This window comes from Haemaphysalis longicornis, unplaced genomic scaffold, assembly GCF_048455015.1.
Source record: "Haemaphysalis longicornis isolate Haplotype H1 unplaced genomic scaffold, Haemaphysalis longicornis Haplotype H1 scaffold_9, whole genome shotgun sequence".
Lineage (NCBI taxonomy): Eukaryota > Metazoa > Arthropoda > Arachnida > Ixodida > Ixodidae > Haemaphysalis > Haemaphysalis longicornis.
Window position 1 is genome coordinate 159,247,975 of NW_027526460.1, and position 27,296 is coordinate 159,275,270.

At 44.6% G+C, this 27,296-nt stretch overlaps 1 protein-coding gene across 1 annotated transcript; it reads right to left on the reverse strand.

The window, feature by feature from the left end:
* Positions 1-349: 349 nt before the first annotated feature.
* On the reverse strand, positions 350-27,069 carry LOC144152332 (uncharacterized). The gene is made up of 9 exons (XM_077683597.1): positions 26,661-27,069; positions 23,782-23,940; positions 19,003-19,032; positions 15,362-15,424; positions 14,160-14,246; positions 11,238-11,336; positions 6,578-6,771; positions 2,078-2,243; positions 350-495 (listed from the first exon to the last, which is right to left on the reverse strand). Exons 1-9 carry the CDS (start codon positions 26,725-26,727, stop codon positions 359-361), a joined length of 1,002 nt encoding a protein of 333 aa, XP_077539723.1. The 5' UTR covers positions 26,728-27,069; the 3' UTR covers positions 350-358.
* Positions 27,070-27,296: the final 227 nt, after the last annotated feature.

A 27,296-nucleotide genomic window follows, 5' to 3' on the forward strand; every position in this document is an offset into this window, starting at 1 on the left:
GCCGTACACGGCCGTATTCCTGTAGCTATCCAACGGCCAGTCTCCGTTAGCCGTTGGACCGGCTTCCGTTCATACGGCCTCATTTCGGCCGTAGGGCTCCGGCCGTACGACGGCAACCAGAATGCGGCTGGACTACGTTCACCGGAGAACGGCTAGCTTACGGCCACCGAAAAAAGGCCGAATTACGGCCACCCAAGCACGGCCTGCTAATGGCCGCCGGATTGCGGCTGGATTATGGTTATTGGAACGTGGCCTGTGACCGGCAGCCACTGTGCGGCCACCGTGCGGCCCCCAGCCGCGGGGCCATTGAACCCACAGCCCTGCTTATTGATCAGTCTCTGTTGACAGCAAAATTTCTTTATTCAATGCTGTTGGCTTTGTCGGCCCTTCGCTGGTTGCGGCCGCCTTCACGGTCCGATGCTGAATAGAGCCATCTCTTCACAACAGCAGCAACAGTGGTCTTGTCAAGGTCGGGAAACTTCGGGCGCAGTGCAGCTGCATAAAAAGGGGTGGAGGGGAAAAAATTAGGCACTGTGTACTTTTCACATGTACTGTGCCACTTTTTAACTATGATTCATTTAAGGCAGTCCTCCTGAAAATCTTAGAGCCACCTATTTAGCCCGCCTAACCTTAAACTGCATCATTTTAGTGCTCCTTAAAATTCCAAAACATGAATGTTTTGGAATTTTAGGGAGCACTAAAATGATGGAGTACTGCAAGCAAAAACGAGAAAAGGCTGACCGTTCCTACACCCCCTAATGCGAAATTTGTGCACAGCACAAGCTGCAGTCTTCTCGGTAATGGCACATAGCTGCTGCGTCTCGGGAAGTGATTGCGTGATCAGCGAACGCACGATGGCATGTGCTGCCCTGCCATTATCTTGCAGCGTGTCACTTCCGCCAAGCATGTTGTTGTAAATCGTGTTTGAACCTCCCATGCAAACGGCACGTGGTTTGGATGAGCCAATCAACGAGGAGGACGCCAAAGAACCGATGTACTTGTAGCACGCAGCATGTGCTGGGTTTCTGTGGTGCAGCCTTGGCATACTGCCCTCCCCTACACATTTTTGCAATACTTTCATTCTCTGCTTTCGTGCTGGCTCATACTCGGTGATCCATTCCCTCGGTTATCTCGTAGTGCATCACCCCGGGGAACGTCTTGTGCCACCTCAGCATACTGCCCTCTCCCTCACAGTTTTGCTACACTTTCCTCTTCCGTTTTTCTTCTGTCTTTGGTGTCTCTTTTGTTCACTCGGTTACGAGGCCAGAGACGCTGTAAAACTGAAAATCCACAGAGACACACAAGAGTGCATGTAACTGTGTCAATTATCTGACTTTTATTGCATCCCCAAGCCTTGCGTTCTAGCTATAATGGTAAATAAGGTATTAAATGTTTCAAGTGCTAGAAACTTGAACTTGTTCGACTTTCAATTTTCTAGTTGTTCAAATTTGAACTTTCAATTTTCAGTATATACCTGCGTTTAGAGATACACACGTCTAAAGGTCTATGTCTGTAGCATTATGATCACCAAAGAAACCCCAAATTTCACAAGAATGTAAAGAAACTATTAGTTATGACAATAATAAAATAATACTGAGCGATGTGAAAACCAAACAGGTTAGTAGAAAAATCTTTTATACTACGTGAATTGCACGAGCGGGACAGCAAAATAACAAAAAATGAAGAAATTAAAAGCAAAACCTCCCTAATTGCTCACTACAGAACTTATGCCCAAACAAAAAACAAACTGACATATCTGGAAAAGTAGAAGGTATGAAAACCAAATTGATTGATTGATTGACTGATTGTAGAATTTAACGCGCCGACGCAACGCAGGCGATGAGGCGCGCCGTAGTGGAGGGCTCCGGATTAATTTTGACCACCTGGGGATCTTTAACGTGCGGCGAAATCTCATACACACGGGCGTTTCAGCTTTTTGCCTCCATCAGAAAAGCAACCGCCGCGGCCGGGAATCGAACCCGCGTCCTCCTGCTCAGCAGCACAACTGAGCCACTCCGGCGGGTCATGAAAGCCAAATCTTCATATTTAATTCACCAAACCAATTAAGGCCACCTACCAAGAACAAGCGCCAAGATGTTATGATGATCAGCAAATGCCTCCTTCGAGCCCTTCGACCCGGCCCAGCTGCACACCTTCGCCAGAGAATTGCTGACAAGCATGCTCATGATAGTCCTTCCAGCCACTTTGTAGTCTGGACCACCATTTTGGCGAAAGTAGTCGGCCTGGTAAAAAAAAAAAAAAAAGCAATGGGGGGGGGGGCAGTGGTCGCAGGTTCCAATCTAACTCTGACTACACAGGCTGAAATTCAAATACGGTAACATGCCATAGGTTTGTCCTTGTTAAGAATTCATCCAAACGTAAATAATTGAACAGAACTTGGATAAAAACCACTGAAATGAAATAAAACTATCACAGTTGCAAAAAAAGGTTACATAAAAAAAAAAACAGGTCGGCAACCAGATATAAGATCAAGTAATCAAGTTCTTTGCCTCTCAGAACTACAGATAGTTTAGTGCTGGTCAGCTAAATGTGGATCAGAAATTAATTTAGCCTCGATAATTTTGCCCATAACTTGACTGTGATAAAACGCACTTCTTGAAAGCAGGATATGGCACCCACATGTTCAGCAGTTAAAAAACATGAAAGCCACCATTCTGAGTGCGGCCCACACACAAACTGGTTCCTTCCCAGAAAAGCACGTATTGTGAGCTCTGACTTTCCAGAAAGCTCTTATATTTTTACCTTATCTCCACCTTTATTGAATGGGACGGCATGCCATACTTGCAAAGAAACTGAATCAGTATAGGCTCGTGTATAGCACCCACACTGAGCCATCTGTTCCTCACACCAAATAACCGCGGCCGACAATCGAACCGACATTCTTGGGATCAGCAGAACAATGCTTTAGCCACTGGGCCAGCTCACTGCAATACAGTTGATTTAAACCTGGCTACAGAAGTTTAAAGGAACTCCCAAAATTACTTCATACTTTTAACAGGATACATGGCACTTATGCATCCTGTTGGGGGCTTCTAACTTTGCTCACACAACTGTCCGAAGGCATCCTAAAAGGGTGAGCTTCTGATGAAAATAACTGCCCATGCAGAGAACTTTGCACCTTAGCTGTAACAAAAGTTAGCTCATAGTGGGTTTATAGGCAGAGTAATCCACCTAACGAACTAGCCAACTACAATCCGATCCGTTTCCATCAAATTACCCTGTATATTGAACTATTTCTGGTCACGGCATATTCGCAGTTAAAATATATAGCGAAAATTACGCCTATATCAAACAAAAATACCAGTGACAGCCGATATATTGAACGGCAAATGGCGCAGGTGTGCCCCCCCAAGTTGGTTTTCCCTCAAGGTGGAGGAGAAATTCCACCGGCACACCCCTACCAGTTGTTTAGCCCAGCCACTCATGGACAGTGGGCCACTCTTTCCCTTCCTTCTCGCTCTCCTTCCCTATTGTGACGCCCCAGTCCCGTCTGAGCTGTTGCCCCCCCATTAAAGAAATAATCTTGGCCTGTCCACCATGTTTTTTTTTCCATTCTTTTTGTTTGAGTTGTTCGTTCTTTATGGGGTTTTTTTTTTTTCGAAGTGTAGTTGTGGTGGTTAGCACTAGAAACACTCATTTGACAGCTCTAGCTAGCGCAAAGCTGCTGAACTTGCATTTCGTTGTGAAGCTGGCAATCATAAATCAAGTCAAATATGGTGAGAAGTCACACATCCCCACAGTGCACAAGGGTTGATTCCTCTTGGCACGATCAGCAGGGAGCTTTGAACCTTCTCGAAGTAGGTTCTGGGCAGATGTTACTGAAGAAACCTCCTGAAATCGCTTCGAATCTGCTGCTTGTGCGTGCCAGTGATGACTTTGAAAATCCTGGGTGCGACAAAGCCATCGCCTGTGTTGCCAAACTGTGGAGCGAGCTATGGAAAATTCCAGACACCATTGCCGGATCATCCAGCGAGTTCGTGGATGATACTGTTGTGACCATGGGAGAGATTGTAAGGTCTTACTTTGCCAACATTGTACCATACCAAGCGCAAGTAAAAGTGGGTTATGAGGAAAGCCACTATGATCCCTTGCTCAAAATGTCTGAGGTGATTTGTGCACTAGCACCAGTCCAGTGCTTCTTTCCAAATGTGAAACGTTGTTAGCTGCATGACTCTTCGAACAGTATGAAAAAGTGCATACTGTCTCAGGCAGTGAAGCTTGTTCAAGCAGAAGATACAAGACTATTTCATGTGAAGCTAGGGCAGTTTCATCAGTAAAATGTGTTTATAAACAACATCTGCTTTTATCATGCCGAATCCCTTAGCATGCTTGTATCAAATGACCCCTGTATCGAATTGTTAGTTTTTTTTTTTTTTTGATAACCGGGTTTGGCTGTGTGGTTTTCACAGACTTTTTTCAAAGTACAGTGTTTACAACAAACTCACATGTGACAATGATTTTGCAATGAAAAATCCTTGCGATTTCCTCAGTAGCCACCTACCATCTGTGGTTTATGACAACTCTTTTACATTTGGCAACCAACTGTTACGGTCATCAATGGGCCTCCTGGACTACCAGTTCCAGACTCTGCGGAGCATCCTCGACTGGTAAATCAAGAATGCCCATTAATCTACAACACTGGTTCCTAACCATGAGTGGCCGGGGAAGAGGGGGTGGGGAGCCCTTTTGGGCTTGCAAAAGCAACGGGGGACCACGCAATGATTTGTGTTCATCACGTCATAATGTCAAACAATACTCTTGCAGCTGAAGTTGCCCACATACTTATTCAATATCAATGCCCGCTTTTTGTGTCTGACTTTTATGCTGGTGACTGGTGTATTGCCAAACCATTCCCTCTTGCTGATACAAAAACACTATACACTGCCTTTTGTGTGTGTGCCTTTCCTGCATTGCTAGCTGGTTGCGAAAAAAGCCAATGTAAAAATTAAAAACGGAAGTCAAACAGTGAGGCGCCTTTTGTGTTGCCAACAAGGTTTGGCAGAAAGGACAAAGGGATGTCTGGAAGGGCTTTGCAGACCCCCTGGGGTATGTGGACCCCCATTTGGGAACCACTGATCTAGCATTACAATTCTCTTCTTCCGTCTGGGACATGCAAGGGGGGACCGAAAATTTGCCAAAAAATCAATTTCCTGTATTAATTTTATTTGCAGTCTACAGGTCCCAAAGAATGTACCTGTAAAATATCATAGCTGTATCATAAGTATTCACAAAGCTGTCACCCTTTGAAGTCACCTAAATGACCATTTTTGCCTGTTTGCAAATTTTATGCCGTTTTCTGGGAACCAATTTTTTTCCCACATGGTCAGCTGTCCCGTACAATATCTTGGGATGTACTGGTTCGATTTACATCATTTTTGCTGCATTCGAAAGCTTATGAACTGAACAGTGCAATAAACCCACAAAAGTACAGAATTTTATTTTTGCTGGCACAAAATTTTACGCAGTTAGTTTTACAAAAACACTGTAAATTGATGACCTGACATTTACGAATTTTACACCGTTCGCAGAAACCATGCTAAAATTACTGAAGGGGTATAGTTGCACTCCCTGGTCCTTCTAGAGCACAAAGGGATAAAAGCTATTTGAGTATTTCATAGGTACATAATGAAAAAATTGCCCAAAACGGAGTGACATAACATGTTGCACAACTCTAAACTTACACCCCATAGATGACAACTGACTGCATATTTGTGCTCAGGATGTTGAAATACACTCAATTTGTAAATCTCAAGCCAATAGGTTAAAAAATAACAAAAATGTCCTCAAGACCAGTGTCCCCCCTTAAAATAAACATGTACTGTATTTACTCGAATCTAACGCGCACCCTTTTTTTGGAAAAATAGGTCCCAAAATCACATGCGCATTAAAATGGAGTACGACTCAAAACTCTGGCGCCATATCACCATCGGCGTTTCAAGATGGCTGCTTGACAACTGAACACGTAGCCAGCACTTCGCAGTTGGCGCATGTTTGCCTTTGTTGTCTGAATAGTCTTTTTGAATTCCTCTGTTCTTTCTGCTGTGGAATTTCCCACTGCGAAGACACGGCGGGTTCACCCCAATGCTACATTTAAGAATGAAGTAAACTTGTGCGTTGAAAGCGATGGATGCCGTGTCACATGCTCAGTGTTCCGGACACTTGTATGTGGGACTGGTACAAACAGAAAGAGAAATAGAAGACACGCTGGCAGAGTACATGCAGCAGTAGCGAGCGGCTCACAGACCCATAACGACAGAACGGCGCTGCCCCGGACCGTCGTCGTGGTGACTGTCTTGCCAGCAAAAACTGGCACATTTCCTTTCGTGCCACCTTTGGAATAAACCTTGCTTGTTCCAAGTGAGAAAAAGTTGAATTTTTGTATTAAGTAATGAAAGTCAAGTAAAGTCTAGTGCGCATTACAATCGAGGACAATCAAAGACAACAATCGTTGTTTTCTTCTTCGGACCACGAAAAAAACGGGTGCACATTACAATCGACGGTGCGTTAGATTCGGGCAAATACGGTAAGCACAAAGTGCGCGCATGCACAAAAATACCATCATCTCCAGCTTCTCTCGGTTCCCGAGGTAGGAGTTAAGTTCCTTCAACTCCTCGGCTGTCTGGACCGGCAGGGGGGGGCAGTCCTCTGGCAGGGTAGGGGTGCCTGCCATTCCTCCAACACGTTGTCGGCTGAGAGAACCAAGCTTGGCTAATATTTCTGCCTGGTTCCGGAGAACCTTTTCCCAGAGAGCTGCATAAGTACAAAAATTAGTCTAGTTCTCAAGACAGAACTGAAAATGACACTGAGCATTTCCAATCAAAATAAAAAGCAGCTGCCACAAATATCAAAAAGGAAAAAAGAAGTTGCTGCTACTTGTCATTTGTGTATCTTTCTTCACGTTCGTTTCAACTTTTGGCATAAGTTACTCTGAGAGGATTTGTGGCAGAACGCAAAACTGGTTGGATCGGATAGAAACTACAGTAGAATCTCGATAAACAGAAATCGCTTAAACGGAACAGGAGCCTGTAAGTTGGTTGGTTTTGTATTCAGATAGCGTAAAAAAAACTCGGTAATCGGAACTAAAATTTTAGCCTCACCGTGTAAACGGAACCAGAAATAAAGCTCCTGTGAAACCCATTGTCATGAGAATCAGATTTTAACAGTTCCTTCCCTTTCGTTTTTTTGTTTTCTTCCTCCATGTTTTTTTTTTAGCCTCGTTGGCCTCGTAAGCCTCACCTCGTTCGTGGTCAGCCGTGTTAGCGCAACAAAAGCAACATCGCAGTTTCTGTTCCAGTCGTTTGGTCTCAATTCAATACTCCCGATGTTACAGGTCTCAGCTCCTGCCGCCTCGTTCATGCCATCGTTCTATTCGCGCTTCATTACCGCCTTGCCATCTTTCAAAATCGGTGGCTCGTAAGCACTCGCAAAGTCGAGTCCTCTAGCCTCCGTGAAGATGCAATTGCAAAGACTCAAACAAAAATAATTGATGCATTTTGTAGTGCACAGCGACTCATTGTTGCCAAATCAACTTTGTGAATACTGTGCCTAAACCTCTTGTAGTTTTCTTGCTTTCTGAAAACCTATGAGCACATTCACCTTCTAGTGCATCCGTTTATCGAGAGTCTACTGTACTAGCTATATTTCTCTATTTATTAATTGACCAAACCATGGAATTAAGTGAGTGCTTATTGATACTGGAACTGCAGAGCCACCATAGTGCACAGTCCATGGCGCCAACACAATGATTGAAACATGCAAACAAAAGGAGTCGTCATAACCAGTGGAACAAAGGCAGCTCCTGCAGAGTTTTGCACTGCATGCCACTACCCCCCCCCCCCCCCCACAGGAAGGAAAGCTTTCTGCAGTGCACAAAAATGGCAGCCACAGCAAGCAATTCAACACTTTAACACTTCAATTATTTTCAATAACTGCACAATTACTGCACGTTTTGTAAGGGTGACAAACTGCAAGCATGTGTGCAAAGACCTGCATTTCCAGGTTAGCTACCTGAGTGCTCATAAAATAACAAAATGATTTGCCTTGGCACATATAAAGCAGTGAACATAATCACACCCCTTTATGCACATGAATGCCCTCCTCCTCACCTTCCTCCCAAAATTTGTGGGCCTGTGTTGGCGGTGCAGTATAAGAAAGCTCTGTATGGTGTGATTTAGTAGCGACAAGAGCTGTCCCACTACAATAAGTTAAGTTCAGGTGTCTACAAAAAAATTTCATGCTTCATTTTTACTTTTTTTCTCATGAAGGTCAGGTGTGCAATAATAACGACATATTAGAATCAAGTAATTACTTATAAGCAAATTTTTCATGTGAATTTTCAATTCTGTTTTGCAAAGAATTCCGTACTGTATTCGTAAATCCTTCCTGTTAATTTTGCTATTGAGGGATGCCATTGCATTTTTTTTTTTCAGTATGCTTTCAGTTGCGAGTGGCGAGTGGCACTTTAACCACACGTCACTGGCGCATTGCGGGAAAGCATGTCTCTGCTAACAGAGGAAGCCGGCACCATAAAGGTCATGCATTTTTGCCCGGCCTTTCTTGTTTTAAACAAGACATAATTTCATTTATCTATGTTCAATGAAACAACTGCCCCCTTTTTAAATTATTATTGAAACACTAAAAAACTTCAAAGTTTTCTAATTAAAAACCAAATCGAATGTCGCATTATTTACTTTGACATTCAAGTCATGAATATTCGCACGCCCCAACTAGCAACCAGTTAAGATGACATTTTATAAAATATCACACATGCTAAACAACATACCGTAAAAACCCGCACATAATACGCTTTTTTTTTCCAAATTTTACTATGTAAAATTTGTGCCTGTTTTCAGCCGAATATTTTCACTTTCAGTTTCAGCTGGTAAGTTCCCCCTTCTTGCGGTGGCGTTAGCTGGCTGCTGTTAGTAACCTTAGCTGCTGCTTCTCTCAGCCGGTGCCATTTTGATTGGTTTGACTACGCGAAAGATCTTGGCACGTTCACTGCAAGTCTATCACGATGTCGGTTGCACGAAAACAATATTCGGCTGCAATTAAAAGAAAAGTTATTTCATGTGCCGAGATCATCTGGAATTGCGCCGCAGGACGGCAGTTCGGCGTCACCGAAGGCAGCATTTGTGGGTGGAGGAAGCAACTGCAGCTTGACTGGATAAAGTCTGTGTGGTGTCGGCGGCCTGGAGCATTGTTGGGGATTCCCGTCAGTGCTCGTGTTGGACGCCTTCCGCTGCCACCTGGCCGATTCCGTGAAGTTGTTGCGCGAACCCCACCCCGAACTCATTGTCATGCCAGGAGGAATGACATCCCAACAGCTGCAACCGCTAGACGTTTGCATCAACAAGTCTTTCAAAGACTGCATCAGGTCCTGCTACCAAGAGTGGATGAGGTCAGGAGACCCGTAAGTGACAGCTACCAGATGGCTGACGCGGGTTTCCCCAGTGGTGCTTTGTGGGTGGATCGCGGATGCGTGGGCCAGCATCCCAGAGGAGCTCGTCAGTCGCTCTTTTAAGAAATGCGGCATCTCGAACGCCCTTGTTGGCACTGAGGACCACTTTCTGTGGGAAGACATTTTTGCAAGGCGACTTCAGTAGACAGCGGCAGCGAACCTGACGATGACTGAACGGACGTCGGGAGACAGTGCCAGCAAAAACTGACAATGACTGAACGGTAACTGCAGTGCAAATAAATCTTTTCTGTGCTCTTTACCTCGCATTATATGCGGATGAAAACTTTTTTTCTGATTTTGCTGTCCCCGAATTGCACCTCGTATTATACGCGGGTTTTTACGGTACCTTCCCCCTGCATGATATGCAAGTCAAACTTGTCACTTTCTTATCATGTGCAATATGGTACGGAGCTGACGTGAGTGAAAGAAAATGATCTACTTGATAAATTGCAACTACAAGAGAGATTGCTCCACCTTCCCTGCCAGAACTATGAAAGCATATTGTTACGTTGGTGCAGGACACAAGAAATGAACCATAGAAGATGCGAGCAATGTATTTACACTATACGCCTCGAGCGCTGCCTGTAGGGGCGCCACTGAAATCCCCCTAGCGGCCTGTTTCGAAAGCAGTCGCGGGAGTCTCCCGCCCACTCACCGCCGAGTGATCAGCTGTTCGTTGAAGTCGAAAAACAAAGTAAAAGTGAATGCGCAGCTTGTGTGTGTGATTACTAAAGCAGCCATTCCTTGATTTCGCTCCGCATTTGTACAAAACGATAGTTAAGCGCCCCGTCTGCTCCCCCCCCCTCTTGTAAAATATTATTGCATTTCGCATCTCGTTTGTCTAGTGAGTCCTACCTTGCTCAAGTTAAGACGAACGTCTCTAGCATTTCCGAAGCTGCACTGGGTTTCTTTCATTCCCGTAAGAGCTATTATATTGCTTCCGGACATGGCAGACCACTCATTTTTCCGTGGTTTCATTAACTCTTTTTGGTCTTTCTATCAGGCAGGCGTGGGCACATATTTAACGACCCGCAGACTTGGAGTATACTTAACATGTTCGTGTGACCTCTATTCCTTCAAAAGGCTCAAGTCATTGTCAGGTATTAGGTAATAACATCCCTGAATCATATTTTCTACGACGTATATATTCGAAACAAAGCCGCATTCATTGACCGCGCTGCAAAACGAAACCAACCTCTCATTGTGCCAGTATCAGGTCCAAATGAGGCGACATTAGAATTCACTTGTGCCTGACGTATTCGTAGGTGACAGTGGATATATGCTGCTGCCATCGCCGACGCCCGAAAGAGCGGCCAAGAAGCGCGCAGTACCACGTCCCTGCATAGCTCTTGTTGGTGTTCGAGCACTCTATCAGGACGCGGTGGTTTTTGAAGTGCCCTGAACGTACTGTTTTCTTAGAGACGTGGCCGTAAGAAGTTGTTTAGGGCGCAGAAAAGCAAAAAGAAGCGAAAGAGAACCAAAACACTGCATGAGCCACTACCAGCTGCACAACCCGTCATCCCATACGCGCCGCAGAGAAGCGGCGGCGGGCGGCGCAGCGATCGCGAAGCTCGAGGCGTATATACACAATGTCGGCGGTGAAAGAGCCTGCACAGATGGTTCTTCTCCTTCTGCTCAGGAAGTTGTGCCCACAGCTATGTCCTTCCACCAACCCATCAGTACCTTGCAAGGATGGCCTTCAAACTTTTGTAACCCTTCTACACCAATCATGTTAATGTTTATTGAGTTTGCTTACCTGCTTGTTGGTCCAGCATGACCTGGCACGCTTCTGTTTGTTGCATCATGATCTCCCGGCAGGCTTCCATTACCTCTTGCTTTACATTGCTTGGGCCAGCTGCGATTGCATTGTGAATACAATGGTTATGACATATTTATGCCACTCACAGTATAAACAGCTGTTATACAAATATTGCAGAAAACAAATGGAGCACTCACAATCCAGTTGCCAACAGTTCTAATTTTTGTGTATTCAGAAGCCTAAGCTATAGGGACCGGGCAGCTAGATGCGCAGCACCACCCCTTGGACTGAAATGTTGCAGTGGATTAGAATGTGCACTTTGTTCTGATTAAATATAACCAGGTAAACGAAGTCTATTCTAATGTGTTGTTTTTGGCGGCACTAACAGCTATGGAAACTTGCCAAGCTCTTCTAAGCAGATTCATTTATATTGGTTTCCGTCACAACAGTTTCCACACCAGCATCCATGGCACGACACCTCCATATGATTGGTTCGACGAGAGGGACAAAAGCGTTTGAGTAATGTGTGGTTGTAAAAACACTGCGGCAGTTTGCAATTCTTTTCTTTTTTCCTGCAACCGAAAGCCTTCTGCATTCTGCTTTCCAGTAGTGACAACACAGGAGCCTGGGAGCAGACGCTGCACTTGCACGTCTGTCTCTCCCATTTTATCGACAATGGGAGGAATCAAACAGCCTAAGCTACAACCACACTTAACCCACTTTGTAAAACAAAAGTGGCACCGATATGATAGACTGCCAAGTGCATTAAAAATGCACTGACAATTACTATACATGTGAAATTTGTGCACAGCACAAACTGCAGTCTTCTTGGTCAGTCTTCTTGGTCATGGTGCCTACCTGCTGCGCCTCATGAAGTGATTACGTGATCAGAACGCACGGCGGCGTGTGCTGCTCAGCCATTATCTCAAAGTGTCGCTGCACCCGGTGACAGTGTTGTTGCAAATCGTGTTTGAACCTCCAGCCCAAATGCCACGTGGTTCAATTGAGTCATAAACGGAGTAGTGTCTGGCAGGGGAGGCAGTGAGAGAGATATCATAGTAGCGCGTGCCATTTTCCCCCTAACTTTCCCCCTAACACCTTTGCCACACGCTCCAACAAGCGTCTCGTGCGAGCTCAGCATACTGCCCTCTCCTCACCCTTTTGCCACACTTTTCTCAGCCATTTTCTTTCTGCCTTAGCTCACTCGGTTACGACGGTGCCACCATTGCCGCTACAAAACGCAGTAGCGGCCACTAAAGTGCTTCCGCACTAAAATGTACGAGCAGCGAAAAAATGAACGACGACCTGTGGGAAAAAACGCCTTCATGCAAAAAAATTCTTTGGCAATTGTACCGCAACGTGAATTGTACACCCTTGTTAAGCCATCTAGTCATTATAATTAGGGAATACTGAATAGTAACCTGTGAGCCGAATATCGGATCGAATTAGGAAACAAATATTGAGCCAAATATTGAAAATCAATTTTTTTACAGGCCTCGATATTTCATAGGTTTTTGTGCAAGAACAAGCTAGTACTTCGCATGTTTGGGAGTCCTGACGTTGTTTATCAACCCGAAGATTGCACTTTTCCAATCATTCGCAAGTCTAGTTGCTGAACCACTATGAGGTGGTAGGTAGTCCAGGAATCTGGAGCGGGCATGATACACATTTGAAGAACAGCTTGCACCATATTTGCTGTACTGCAATCGTAGGCAACAACTAGACAGCGCCTCGTAACTCCGAAGCAAGCACTTTGCAGCCATTAACAATATGGCACGAAAGCATAGCACAACCACAATCACGGACCACAATAGGGTCCTTCTTTGGAACGACATGGGGAACATGAAGCGTGAACATCAGGTTGCAGAAGGAAAGCTCAAACTAAAGTCACCCTGCACGAGCCTGCGCTATACTCTGTGTTCTAAAGAAACAAGCAAAAAAAAATGAATAAGCATACACCAACTGCAATAAAAGAAGCCAGAACCTCTTCTGATTTTAAATAATGGAGATGCCAAAAACACAACAAAAGCGGCAGTGATTTCTTTACCGGAAGCTATCCTAACATGTGAACATCCGCTCGCAGAATTCAAAATTGTGGCCAGAGTTGATGGCGACAGCATGAAGGAAATATCTTGATGCAATCACAAATTACTCCATGCTGCAGGATGAAATTTACGGCCTCTGCAAGGTGCGCTCACCAAAAGCACAATTTGAATTAAACTTGCTGAGCAGATGGTGTAGCAGCAGTGTGTCAGCATGTGCCAACATCTCCTGCTTTCGCACGACTCGAAAAATCGAATAGTGGATATTTGATTCACCCATCAAATAATTCACGGAGGTACTAGGTATTCGATTTGTATTCGAATATTCAAGTATTTGCACACCTGTAAATATAATAGTACGAGTGTGCACAATGCTGATTTCTCTTTATCAATGATGAATGTTAGGGCCATAGCCTGCTTGAATGGGCTGTCTATGCCAGCTTTGCAGGTGCATTTAGCCTCAATGATGTTCCTGGATGCACCAAACTGCATGCAGTTAATAATAACAAATTTGAAATTTGCTTTGTGCACTGCAACAGTTACACGGAGGAATAAATTCGCACTTCCAGCTTCACATTGTAGTTTGGTGCATTCGGTGTCATCTGCCAGGCTGCGGTATGCACATATGAATATGCGTGTACGTGTCTTTGGCACTGGCACGAATAGTACACGTGATGCACCTCGTAAAGGCTGCCTGGCATTTTCTCAACATTTCCTGATCTAAAAAACCTCTTATCATTGTGTAGGCTTTGCAAGCTACACCGTAGAACAAGAGCCAGGCCCTTTTTTTTCGGCAATATTTTTTCACTTCATAAATTGGACTGCAGTTTTGCGAGCACAGTAGCAACCAAAAGAAAGTAATATAGTTAATACTCACCTAAATCATTGGGAGCACACCAGTCTTGGCGCACTGTAGGAACGAGTGGCAGCTGCTGCTGCTGCTGATCCGGACCTTGCCATGGTCCTATAAGTTTTGAAAGAAATATCTGAGTACCTTAAAGAGAGGAATTCTGTTTTTACTAACAGCCCATTCTTCAATTTTAAGGGAAAAAGGAAACTGCATTATCTAATACAGTTAAACCTCGATGTAACGAACTTCAAACAAACTTTAATGTAACGAAACCCTCGATGTAACGAATCACGGAATTTTCTGTAACTTCAAGTGTATGCACACCATGCATTTTCACTCTCTGTGTAACAAAGTCCTGTTTGCTGGAATTTCAATGTAACGAAGTTTCGCAGAGAACTAGGAACGAAATTTAAGTTGTAGGGGTATATTTTGGGAGACGGAAGCGGCGAAATGGGGTCTCAATAAAACGTGAACGGCAACACGGGCCGCCCAATGCAGCGAGCCCCTTGCCTACAAACTGTGTGGCGTGCATACACGGCTGGTGCACTGTTTCTGTAGCTGTTGGAGCTTAACGATCTGAGAGGGTATCAGCGTGAACCGCAAAACGCGCCCCGCAAGCTACAGGCGTGCTGACGCTGACGCTGCCGCGGAGACCACTCGCGCGATGTGGGGAGCTGCAGCGACCGCTTCTAACCACTCGCTGAAACGCAACTCGAAGGGCACGCGAGGAAAAAAGCGGACAACGTGGGCGAAATTTTCACTGTAAAACGTCATACACGCCGCTTACGAAAGCACCCATCAAATATCCTCCGCGGCGGTAAGCCTAATCGCCTCTGGCGGGGCCGCCACTGCCGCCGTATGCGACTGCTTTGCCCTTCGTTCGAGTTCGCTCATGCTTGTTGGGTTTCATCGTTCCAGCAAGTATTTGTGAATCTTTATGAGCCTTGCACGCGCGTTTTTTTTTTTTTTTCACAGCTGCGTCTGCGATTGCGCGCTGGTGCCGCCTTTTTTGTCTAGGCCAGAAAGCGACTCGCACTGCGTGCGGCAGTGGGAGGAGCCTGACCAGTTTCACCAATGGGGAGGCGCGCACACTATGGCGGGAGCTTCGAAGCGCTCGGGGATGCCGCCGGCTGTATGGCATTAAACGTCGACACATTGCGAAACTGCATTATCACACTGTGCTATAAATGTGCATGTAAAAGAATTATGTACGGGCAAACTTTGCTGACCTGCCTCGAAGTGGCCTCCATCATCCAGATTGTGATACACATGCGATTCATAGGGATCTGGCTCTGTAAAAAAATTGGCAGATGTTCCCCTCTTTAATTTCCACCAATGAATGCCCCTGTATTCAACAATGTACCAAGTGTGGTGTATGCAAAGAGATTGCGTAAAATTTATTTCGTAAAAAGCTATACCCTAAGAAATATATACAGTAATCCCTCGTTATAACGAAATCAGCGGGACGGCGAAAAATTTCGTCATAAGCGGTATTTTGATATAAGCGATCACACAAGAAAAGCTTAAGTAGTTGAGATTCAATTGCACTACAAGTGCGAAGAATAAAAACCCAATGCATTCAGTAAAGCAAAACTTTACTCAGGTGCAAAAAAGGCAATGAGCTTTGCCTGCTTCATGTTTTTGCCAGGCGCAAGCAACCCCTGCTCCAATTGGACCGGCAGTGACTGGCACCCGAACGCCTCGCATACTGCTAAGCGCATGAGGAGGGGAAGGCAGTGGCCACGTTTATAGGGGGGAGGTAGGGGCGTCATAGAACGCTATGAGTTTCGTACTGGAAAGCCCCGCAAATGCCGTGGCTGGAGTCTGACGCTGTGTTTGTTGAGCTACAAAAAAAAAAAAAAAAGATTAATGGCTCATTGTCGGTACACAATGCAATCATTAAAACTGACCACTTTTGCACTAGGGGCCTTGCAGGATCACTGGGCAATTTTTTCCCGGAGTGTACAGCTGTGAAATTTGCAAAACAAGTTTTTTTCGGCGCCCCCTTGTCGACGGCACTGCTCATTCCGCACTTCGAGTGTCAGTGATTGCCCACCGTTGCATCCACACTATTGACCAATGTCTAGGGATAGAATTCAATCACCCTACCACGCTTTTGGACCGTTTGTCTTAAGACGGATGGCGCGAATCAAGCATGACCGGCTTGAGAAAATCTCCCGGGAAACACCAGCTTATTTTAACCTACCACGTTTACCACCCGACTCGCTGCTGGGTCGCCGCCGCTCGGCGACGCCTCCACTCGGCCCTTCGCTCTAAGCGTTAGGTCCTGCTCTTCATGTGCTTCGAGTAATGCGGTCTAAAATGCATGCATTTGGGTTGGGACCAGAAGAAATTTCGAATAAAGTGGTATTTCGAGTAAAGCGAGTTCGTTATAACGAGGGGTTATAGTGGGAGTGCATAAAATTGGAAAACGGTAAAAAGGAAAACAAATTACTGAAAACTTTTGAATAGCACAGAAGGAGCACATAACTTCCACATGATCTCCCAATTTATTTTTTTTCCCTACGTGGGTCTTGAAAAATGGCTGACCTCCATGGTCACACCACAGGCCAAAACTGTATAAGCTTAACCAAAACACAATTGCAACTGAAAAACAATTATTGGCATAGTTGTTATTTGATATCAGTCAGCAGAGTGGCTCTGGCCTGTGTGAGTTGGTACATAATCAGCAGGCAATCACTTTGAACTCAGATGAACACCAAAAAGACAAGAAATACATGACACACCACTGGTCGTGTATTTCCTGTCTTTCTGGTGCTTCACCATTCACCCCGACCCTAAAACTTTGCCCTTCTTTTGTGTGTGTAGACCAGTGGTATATAGTACACGCACCAAAAAACTGCCGACAAGTGAACAGTGAGGTTTCTGCGTTAGAACGGTGGTTTGGGCTAGTTGGTGCATGCTGAAATTCAAAACAGCGCAAAAAAACGGGACAAGGAAACGACGACACAAGGCGCTGACTAGCAACTGGTTGGTTTATTCCGCGGCTTGCGAAATAAACCCAAGAAAGGAAGGCGAAGTGCGAAAAAACGAAAAAAAAAAGGCGAAAAAACGAGAAGTGCACGAACATTGCACACAAAACATAAGATCGATACACGTGCATTGATTAAATGATAGCAACACTGATATGAGACGTGGCCAGAGGCGCGAGGCAAGGAAATGCAATCCTGAACAGTCGAGCTTTTTATGAATCCAGATAGCGGATTTCCTTACTTAGTAATTCAATAGACAGCTTACTAACACAATCGCCGCCTGCTTTGTGAAGGTGGTAGGCTTCATAGATTTCACGCTTACGCTGACCCTCATACGTTCTTGCAACACACGTGTCGTGGGACCTGGGCGAGCAGCCGTGGTCGTGACAATGTGTGGCAAGATTGCTGCCTGTACCCGTTTTTAGTGTGTTTGCATGCTCGCGGAGACGATCGTTCAAACAGCGCCCGGTCTGACCGATATAGGTCTTCCCACAAGACAAAGGAACTTCATACACAACGGATACATATGGTTTCGTGTGGCCTTTTCGTGTGGCCATTTTCAAGACCACCCTAGCTGGTCTCACGCTTACAAGGAAACTTCCTTTGGACAATGAGCTGTGGTTTTTAGACCTCCTCTTGCATTTCAGGCCAAGCCATGTTTGTTGGAGGTATGCGCCCCGCTCCAGGAAAAGCCTTCTTTCGTTCTCGTCTGCCCATTCCAAAATCGTGAAACGGAGCATTGTCTTAGCTGCTTTAAGGGGCTCCCTTAAGAAGTCTTGCCCGCATGAAGTAGAGGCCAGTTTTGATTCGCAGGTTCTCAGGCTCTTGTCGGCAGGCTTCCCACTGGCCTTGCTACGTGACTTACCTGAAGTGTTGCTAGGGCAATTTCGCAAACGCAGCGAACCTGGATCGTTGAAGGACAGGCCGGCGAAAATCGCTGTCGTTCCCTATGTGCATGTGGTTTCGCATATGCTGAAAAAGGTAATGGGTCGCACAGGTGTAGGAGTAGTGTTTTCTGCACCAAACAAACTGGGTGGCCTTTGTAGGCGAGTGAACATAAATGAGCCAAGGGGCACCTTTTGCGAAATAGGCCACACAAAACCATTTGTAGAATGTAGGTGCTCCGTTGTGTATGAAGTTCCTTTGTCCTGTGGGAAGACCTATATCGGTCAGACCGGGCGCTGTTTGAACGATCGTCTCCGCGAGCATGCAAACACACTAAAAACGGGTACAGGCAGCAATCTTGCCACACATTGTCACGACCACGGCTGCTCGCCCAAGTCCCACGACACGTGTGTTGCAAGAACGTATGAGGGTCAGCGTGAGCGTGAAATCTATGAAGCCTACCGCCTTCACAAGGCAGGCGGCGATTGTGTTAGTAAGCCGTCTATTGAATTACTAGTAAGGAAATCCGTTATCTGGATTCATAAAAAGCTCGACTGTTCAGGATTGCATTTCCTTGCCTCGCGCCTCTGGCCACGTCTCATATCAGTGTTGCTATCATTTAATCAATGCACGTGTATCGATATTATGTTTTGTGTGCAATGTTCGTGCACTTCTCCTTTTTTTATCGTGTTTCCTTCTCGCCTTCCTCTCTTGGGTTTATTTCGCAATCCGTGCAATAAAGCAACCAGTTGTTAGTCAGAGCCTTGTGTCGTCGTTTCCTTGTCCCGTCTTTTAGCGCTGTTTTGAATTTCAGTGAGGTTTCACTGTACAAACAAGTGAAAACACTTTTTTTGTATTCCTGTAGTACCACACAGCTACAGGCAGGCACAGCATGTGTGTTAGGAGTAGCAGAAATGCAAGGAAAGCCATTCAATGCAAACCTCTTGGAAAGGTCAGTTTGTTTTGAAACCAATTATTTTTTACAAGCTCACCTGTAGCTGGAAACACTGGTAGAACCGGACCTAAGTTAAGGAACAAGAGAAAGGTATTAGCAATCAGGGTAGTTTACAATGCTGATTTTTTTTAAACTGAAAGATGTATTCGGCTTTCAAAGACACATGAAGAATGCACACATTTTCAAATATGCCATAATGGCAGGTTTTAGATTATTCTAGACTCCCAACTTCAGCGGTTAACAATGCCGTTATGAATTTTACAGCAGAGCCCTTAAGCGCTCGTTTATGTGTTAAACACATTAGAAGCACCCTAAGCATTGCCAGCATCGCAATCGAGCAAACAATGTATTTCCAGAGGGGTGGGTGAAAGACAGTGAACGTGGAGAGCAGGAGTCAATAAATTAATGTGATAGCCACGGACATGCATGGGGCAAAGCAGGGGAGGAGAAAAATGAACACGAAAACACAGAGCTGCAAGCATGGAGGTCCACTTTTGGTGGCTATAGGAGTCTTGAATTCACAGCGCAAACACGAAACGAGGACGATAGGGAGGGCACTACACATAGGCACTGACTAACAACTAAAGTTTATTGCTGTGACGTCTGGCATATAAATACAGCGGAAATCAAGGCAACAAAGAAATTGACACATAACATGTGAAAATAAAATATAACAATTCCGCCACGACATCACTACCGCCACGTGCTTGCAAACCGTCTAGATAGTCGATTTCTTTTGATGTTAGCGCAACAGAAGGGACGCTTACACACTTTTCTTCTCTTTTTGCTATCTTATGAGCCTCAATAATTTCCCTTGTCAGTTTATGCTTATTTCTACACAATATTGCGGTACTACTGAAGATAGGCTTGCACCCAGGACAGTCTCTACAATGTACTCCTAGATAGCCGCTTTTGCCTTTTTCCACGTTGTAACTATGTTCCTTTAGCCTATCATTAACGCATCTCCCCGTTTGCCCGATATATTCTCTGCCACACACTAAGGGTATGCTATATACTATGTTTGTGGCACATGGGATGAACTGTCGTTGGTGCTTCTTCCTACAAGCCTCAGAACTTGGGGTATCACTGTTCACGTGTCTACATAGTCTGGAAAGTTTATCTGGAGCTGAAAAAGCAACACTTACATCGGCACGCTTGGCAATTCTTTCTAGATTATGCGACACTGTATGTATGTACGGCAATACTGCAACCTTCCCTTTCTTTTTGTTATTGCGATCATTTTTTTTTGCCTAGTCTTCATTTTCTTCAACAAACCTCCGGCACCGGACGTTAATACATATGTAGGATAACCTGCATTAATTAGGCGATTAACCTGATCCATGAAACTAAAGCGCATTATATGAACGCATGACTTAACAAGTGAATTTTTCAGGCACAGATTCGCAATTCCTCTTTTTACAAGTTTCGAATGCACAGAGTCATACGCAAGAAGCGACTTCTTGCCTCGAGGTTCGTATTTCCAACAAATGTGCTCATGATTAAAAGAAAGGTGAAGATCGAGAAAACGAATACATCCTCCAATGGTTAATTCATGGGTTACTACTAGAGGCTTCAAACAGTCATTAAAAATTGTTAGGAGTTGTTGCATCAAAGTATTAGTGCTTTGTTTGTCACATGGAAAAGAGGAACTTGTAAAAAGAGGAATTGCGAATCTGTGCCAGAAAAATTCACTTGTTAAGTCATGCGTTCACATGATGCGCTTTAGTTTCATGGATCAGATTAATTGCCTAATTAATGCAGGTTATCCTACATATCTATTAACGTCTGTGGCCGGAGGTTTGTTGAAGAAAATGAAGACTAGGCAAAAAAAAATGATCGCAATAACAAAAAGAAAGGGAAGGTTGCAGTATTGCCGTACATACATACAGTGTCGCATAATCTAGAAAGAATTGCCAAGCGTGCCGATGTAAGTGTTGCTTTTTCAGCTCCAGATAAACTTTCCAGACTATGTAGACACGTGAACAGTGATACCCCAAGTTCTGAGGCTTGTAGGAAGAAGCACCGACGACAGTTCATCCCATGTGCCACAAACGTAGTATACAGCATACCCTTAGTGTGTGGCAGAGAATATATCGGGCAAACGGGGAGATGCGTTAATGATAGGCTAAAGGAACATAGTTACAACGTAGAAAAAGGCAAAAGCAGCTATCTAGGAGTACATTGTAGAGACTGTCCTGGGTGCAAGCCTATCTTCAGTAGTACCGCAATATTGTGTAGAAATAAGCATAAACTGACAAGGGAAATTATTGAGGCTCATAAGATAGCAAAAAGAGAAGAAAAGTGTGTAAGCGTCCCTTTTGTCCCGCTATCATCAAAAGAAATCGACTATCTAGACGGTTTGCAAGCACGTGGTGGTAGTGATGTCGTGGCGGAATTGTTATATTTTATTTTCAAATGTTACGTGTCGATTTATTTGTTGCCTTGATTTCTGCTGTATTTATATGCCAGACGTCACAGCAATAAACTTCAGTTGTTAGTCAGCGCCTGCGTGTCGTGCCCTCCCTTTGTGTTTGCGCTGTGAATTCAAGATTATGGAGCACCAACTCACCCAGCATCAACTTTAACCGGCTATAGGAGGCAGTGCTGGTACCCTCCTCTTTGCATATTTTATCCAGAGAGTGCGAGAAAGAGAATATTTTTATTCACAAGCCATTTAGTGCACGATGATGGGGTCATATAAGTAGCTGACAAATAAACCAAGGCCAAAACCATCATTATGAGGACAGCATGTGCTCCACAGGGTGACTGGGAGGGGTGTGCTGTTGGGGTAACACAGTGGATGTCAGCAGCCCAGAATGCTATACGCTTCCAGAGGCTTGGTGGGTGGGGGGGGTCAGGAATTTCTTGTTTTAATAGGGAATCTAAGGGGAGATTTTTAAACAGCGTGTTTAAATTTTATTTCACGATTGCCTTTAAAATCAGCAGTCAAATCTTTCAGAGTAAGCGTGGCAGTACCAAGTAATATGTTTGTCTGGCTTTAGTTACAATACATTTTCAATTGTGCCACAAACAAAATTTCATGACCAGCATCCTCCCACAATTACCAATATAGTGTAATTAGACCTTTTCGAGGCGCTGTCACACTAGGCTGATACAATGCCGGCGAGTCAGACTTGTTGGTTGACTTCCAAGTTGGCAGACCACATTGCCCCAATATGCAGACAGCAACACAAACACATCGGCCAATCGAAAGTCCACGTAGTGTTTGCTGACTGAAGACACGGTCAAAATCAATTAGCCAACCAGTCAGCCGACGGGTCGTCAGGAATTGATAGAGTAGCACCGTGACAACATGTGACTCTATTTTGTTACTTTCTACAGTTCAAAAAACTTAGCAAGGTCCAGTAAGCTCGAACAACTCCACCAGTGCACTAATGCAAACTGTGTTTTGGCTTGCGATGCTTTGGTCGTGCGCTTCTGTCAGGTCTTGACACAGGCTGTTGGCCAACAATCAGCTTTAGCATGGTGCGACATGGCCACCAACAGCTTGTTGACATGGTGTCGGCCAACTAAATCAGCTCATGGTGTGACCACACCTTAATTCTCATAAATATGCAGCACTAATTTTTGCAACTTGCATACAACTACCAGTTTTTAAGCCATGACCCTGTTTTTGTTGCTCTTGTGCCGTTAGCTTCAGCTATTTGTTCATAACTAGAATAAACCTGAAAATAAAGTACAATAAAACAATGAGCCTTCTGGTTTAAAATGAGTTCTGTTGGTTGTCCTTCTATAAAAAAAATGCACGTAAAATAACTTTTCTGCAATTTCTCCCAGTAAAATAATTGAACCCCAGCCTGCACTACACGAGAAGATGGCTAGCAAAGCTGCAAGGTGACAGGGCTGCTTGTTCCGTACTTTCTACATCCCGTTCCTTCTCCATGCTTGCCATCAGGCCAGCCAGTAGTGGTCAAATGATCAGCAAGTGGCTGTGCACGTGCTCATGGCATGGCCTCGAGGTTTTTGTGGTACAGGTTTTCTTTTGGCATGCTAATGGGGAGGAATACTCTTTGACCCCAAGAGGCACAAGAGCACCTGTGTAGTGCTCATTCTATTCTTGGTTTGTTTCTCTTCTTGTTTTCTTGCTTTCTGGGGAACATAACCAATAATGCTGCGTTCAACATAAAAATCCCCAAAAAATCTAGAAAACCTGCTCAGTCTGGATTGCCTTAATTAGATGGAAATAATTTGGCACCTCAGAGGAGTGTTTCCAGATCTTGCTTAGTGAAATGTGCTGAGTATACAGATAATGGAAAGGCATATCCTGAATAGAAATTATTTCTGCCCACATTACACGCAGTGATGAGGTATGGCATACTGCAGTGTAATGTGCACTGTTTCTTCTGCTAAAATGCCACTGCTGTGCTTCTGAGAATACATGTGGGAGGCAGCGATGTCGCACCTCCTAAATGTTTCTTTCTCCATAACCAAAATTCATTTCACCCTTTCCCTCCTGTTCATTAAAAGCTGAAGTTCCCACCCACCTCCCCCTCCCTCCAACCATCAATTTACTCACTCCAGGCTCCCTCATCTGAAGTATGAATTGTGCCTTCAGACTGTTGCCCCAGACCGAAATGGTCCCCTTGTTTGTCATTTTCACTGCTTTTGCTGTAACACCGTACCCTCGCTCCACTCTCTTCATATCAGATATCAAATTGAGCCCTACCTCAGATAAATAGTTACGCAAATACACACCAACGAAAATCTCAGGGAAGGGCTACGAATGCTAATGGCATTCAATCGAAGGCTCTGCAATGCCAGACACATCTCTTTAGTTACGCAATGCATGGCCTACCAACGGAAGCACGTGGCTGTACTCCGGGTGGAGGCCCCCCACGGGTGTACACCCGGGACCCCCTGGGGCGCTTCCTGATGGGCTCTTCCTCGTCATCCGAGTCTAGGTTCGACGTGAGCTCGGCGTCCTTCAGCTTATCGAGTGCTTGTTGTAGAGTACCTGTACAGACAAAAACTGGGCCCTTATACGGAAAGTGGTGAGTGATTAGACTTTTGTTGTCAGCAGTTGCACACGAATTTTCTTACACACCGCATTGCCTACCTTCCTTCTAGCATTCCCCTTTGTATAAATAATGGTTTTCCTAGTTAGATGCTTTCAAAGGCATTAAAATTCAAGTGACAAAAATGTATTACCACCAATCCTCTATACAGGTCAATCGCCTAACTTTAAGTGGAAAAAATATGACAAAAAACACCTTACAGAAAATGTTGCCAAAATCTTTTTTCTGGTCCTCATTCACCACTCGAATTCTCATCTACTGACGTCACCCATCAGAGCTGCCACACTTTCCCCGAATGTAAGTTCTTTTCATAGTACTCGGTAAGTTATACTCAGTACTTGGCAGTGCTCCGTAACCTGTAGGTTATTTTCATAGTACTCAGCCCATGAACCCAGGTACTCTGCAGCAGATATCCTCAGATGCGACTGCTACCTTATCCTGCAACCTTGCGTGTACTTCATAACATCCGTGAAGCTACCTATTTCTTCTGTGGGTGGCTCCATGGCAACTTCAACGTCCAGTTGCTCCACCATCAAGCACTTTTATTAGGCACACTAAAATGGCACTAGGCCACTGTACTGCCCTTTGCTTTGATAAACTCTCGTCACTTGCATGCCGGATGCAGCAGTGAACTGCTATGAATTTCTAACAGTCGCCACAGGGTGTTGACACACTACAAAACATGAAACAAGAATTAAGCACACCAACAAGACAATTATAGAGAACACATAACAAAAATCAACCCGCATAATATAGGTAGCTTTGTCGTGCAGCAGCAGACAGAGGTGATGGTAGATAGTAGGACCATAAGATCCATACTTATATCATCATGATCATCATCACCAGCCTATCTACACCCACTGCAGGGCAAAGGCCTCTCCCATTAATCTCCAATTACCCCGGTCCTGTGCTAACTGCGACCAATTTATCTCCACAAACTTATTGATCTCATCTGCCCCTCTAACTTTCTGCCACCCCCTTCGACGCTTGCCTTTTCTAGGGATCCACTCTGTTACCCTTAATAACCAACGGTTATCTTGCCTTCGCATTACATGCCCCGCCCACATTCACTTCTTAATTTCTACTACTTAATATGTCGTTCACACGTATTTGTTCCCTGACCCACTCCGCTTTCTTCTTGTCCCTTAATGTTACACCTATCATCTTCCGCTCCATTCCCCACTGAGTCGTTCTCAATTGAAGTTGAACCCTCGTAGTGAGCCTCCAAGTTTCTGCCCCGTAGGTGAGTACCGGTAAGATGCAGCTGTCATGCACTTTCTTCTTCAGGCACAATGGCAGTCTGCTATTTATTATCTGAGAATGCCTGCCGAATGCACTCCACCCCATTCTTATCCTTGTAATTATCTCTGCCTCATGGTTGGGACCCCGGGTCACAACTTGGCCTAAGTAGATATATTCGCTTACGACTTCCACTGCCTCGCCACCTATCTCAAACCGCTGTGCTGTTCCGAGGTTATTAATCATTACTTTAGTTTTCTGCATATTAACTCTCAGGCCCAGGGTTCTACTCTGCTCGTCCAGTGCGGAAAGCATGCTTTGCAATTCGTCCCCCGGGTTACTTAGCAAGGCAACGTCCAAATCTGAGGTTAGTGAGGTATTCTCCATTAACCCTCACACCCAGCTGTTCCCAATCTAACGTTCTGAATACTTCTTGTAAACATGCTGTGAATAACATGGGGGAGATTGTGTCTCCTTGTCTGACGCCCTTCCTTATAGGTATGAATACGCCAATTAACCCGTACTTAAGCTAAGGTCCTTGTGAGCCACCTTTCAGCGCAAGCATGCCATCATGTACAGTGGCGTGTTCTAAATTTACTTGCCATGCCTCATTAAGAAGCTTAAATGTCGTATGTGGCTGCAATAAACCCCTACATTGCTTTTTTAAGGCTGTCTGAAGTCATTCTGATAATACAAAGGCATAGCTCTTAAAAGATATACATTTTTTCAGAAAATTTTTAAGAGCTTCTTGGGAGGCCAACAAGAAAAAAAGTGTTGCCTTTAAGCTTGTTGATTTTAGAGTCAGTAGAAAAGCTATTATGCAACCGAGTCGAAGTAAGAAAAGAACGTATGACATCCCTCGTGGCAGCGCGAAACTTGAGTGGCCGTTTTCCGTGTAGCACATATTAGGTAGTATCTGAGCAGGATGCTTGTGCTCTAATGGTTGAAAGACTGAAATTTACTTTATGCCAATGACCGCCATTTACCCAAGGGGCAACTTTCTTATGCATTCTGGGACAATGGGGGGAAACACGGTTTACATATACGATGCTTACCCCCCGTGGAAGCTCACAACTTAAAGCATCCTGCTGGGAAAAAGAGCTTCAGTTTGTCCCTTGCCTCAGCGGATTTCTTTCAAAAAGCAAAAACAAAAATGCACACGCAATGAGATTTCAGGGCAGGTTGAATCTTTTCAGTTGGTCTAAATTTATAGTACTCTGCATGCAACATGCCTCATTGCCCATGGGCAACCTCGGTGCATAAAACCCCAGAATTTGGGGGTATTATTTCCCTCAGAGCAAGTATAATGCAAGCCACCTGCATCTACATTAGGGTTATTCACGTGTATAAAATTGTCCCTCCTTGGTTGTGCTGTGATATCATTTTAAATATTACGTAAAAAAAGAAAAATGTAACTTACTGTACGAGTGCAATATTTTCACATCGTGCTGAACCCAGTGCCTTGTAATTGGCTCACGTCTTCGCATGGCTTGGATGACTTGTTGCTTGGATGAAAAAGGTGGCCAAAAAGCAGTGATCCCGGTTTCATTCCTTTGTAACCACCACTCTGGCACAGCATACGTGCTCTTGTCCTTCAAAAATTCGACTACATGGAATCTGTGGAATAAAATTTATTTGGGTTAGGCTTTTTACTGTGACCTGCATTTCAAAACCCCATGAGAACAAATGTACTTGTAGGCATGTATTTTTTGTTTTTTCAATTTTTTTTCATGCACGTGCTGGTGAATAACCTAAAAGTGAACTCCATTGTTTTGTAACCTTTGTACTTCGCAATAAAAAAATTTGAAATGCATAAGCAGTGACGGGACGTTCACAGTGGCTGCAGTTTTTCCCAACTTTGTGGCTTTATGCCTGGAAAGACGCATGAGACTTGTCTAAATATTGAAAGGTACTGCGGTCGAATGGTAACAAACACACACCAAATCTCGCATCCTGAAATGAATTAACAATTCCTTAAAATACTGAAAACGATCCACACACTATATCAGAGCTTTTTGATGCCCCCTCAGTACCTGAAAAGTGACCAACATCAGGG

Coding starts and splice junctions, on each gene's coding strand:
- LOC144152332 (XM_077683597.1), bottom strand. CDS start 26,727: ATGCGAAGACGTGAGCCAATTACAAGGCACTGGGTTCAGCACGATGTG. Junction 15,425..19,002: donor ACCAGTGTTTCCAGCTACAG/GTGAGCTTGTAA, acceptor ATTTTTTTACAG/AGCCAGATCCCTATGAATCG. Junction 496..2,077: donor CATCTTGGCGCTTGTTCTTG/GTAGGTGGCCTT, acceptor CTTTTTATGCAG/CTGCACTGCGCCCGAAGTTT.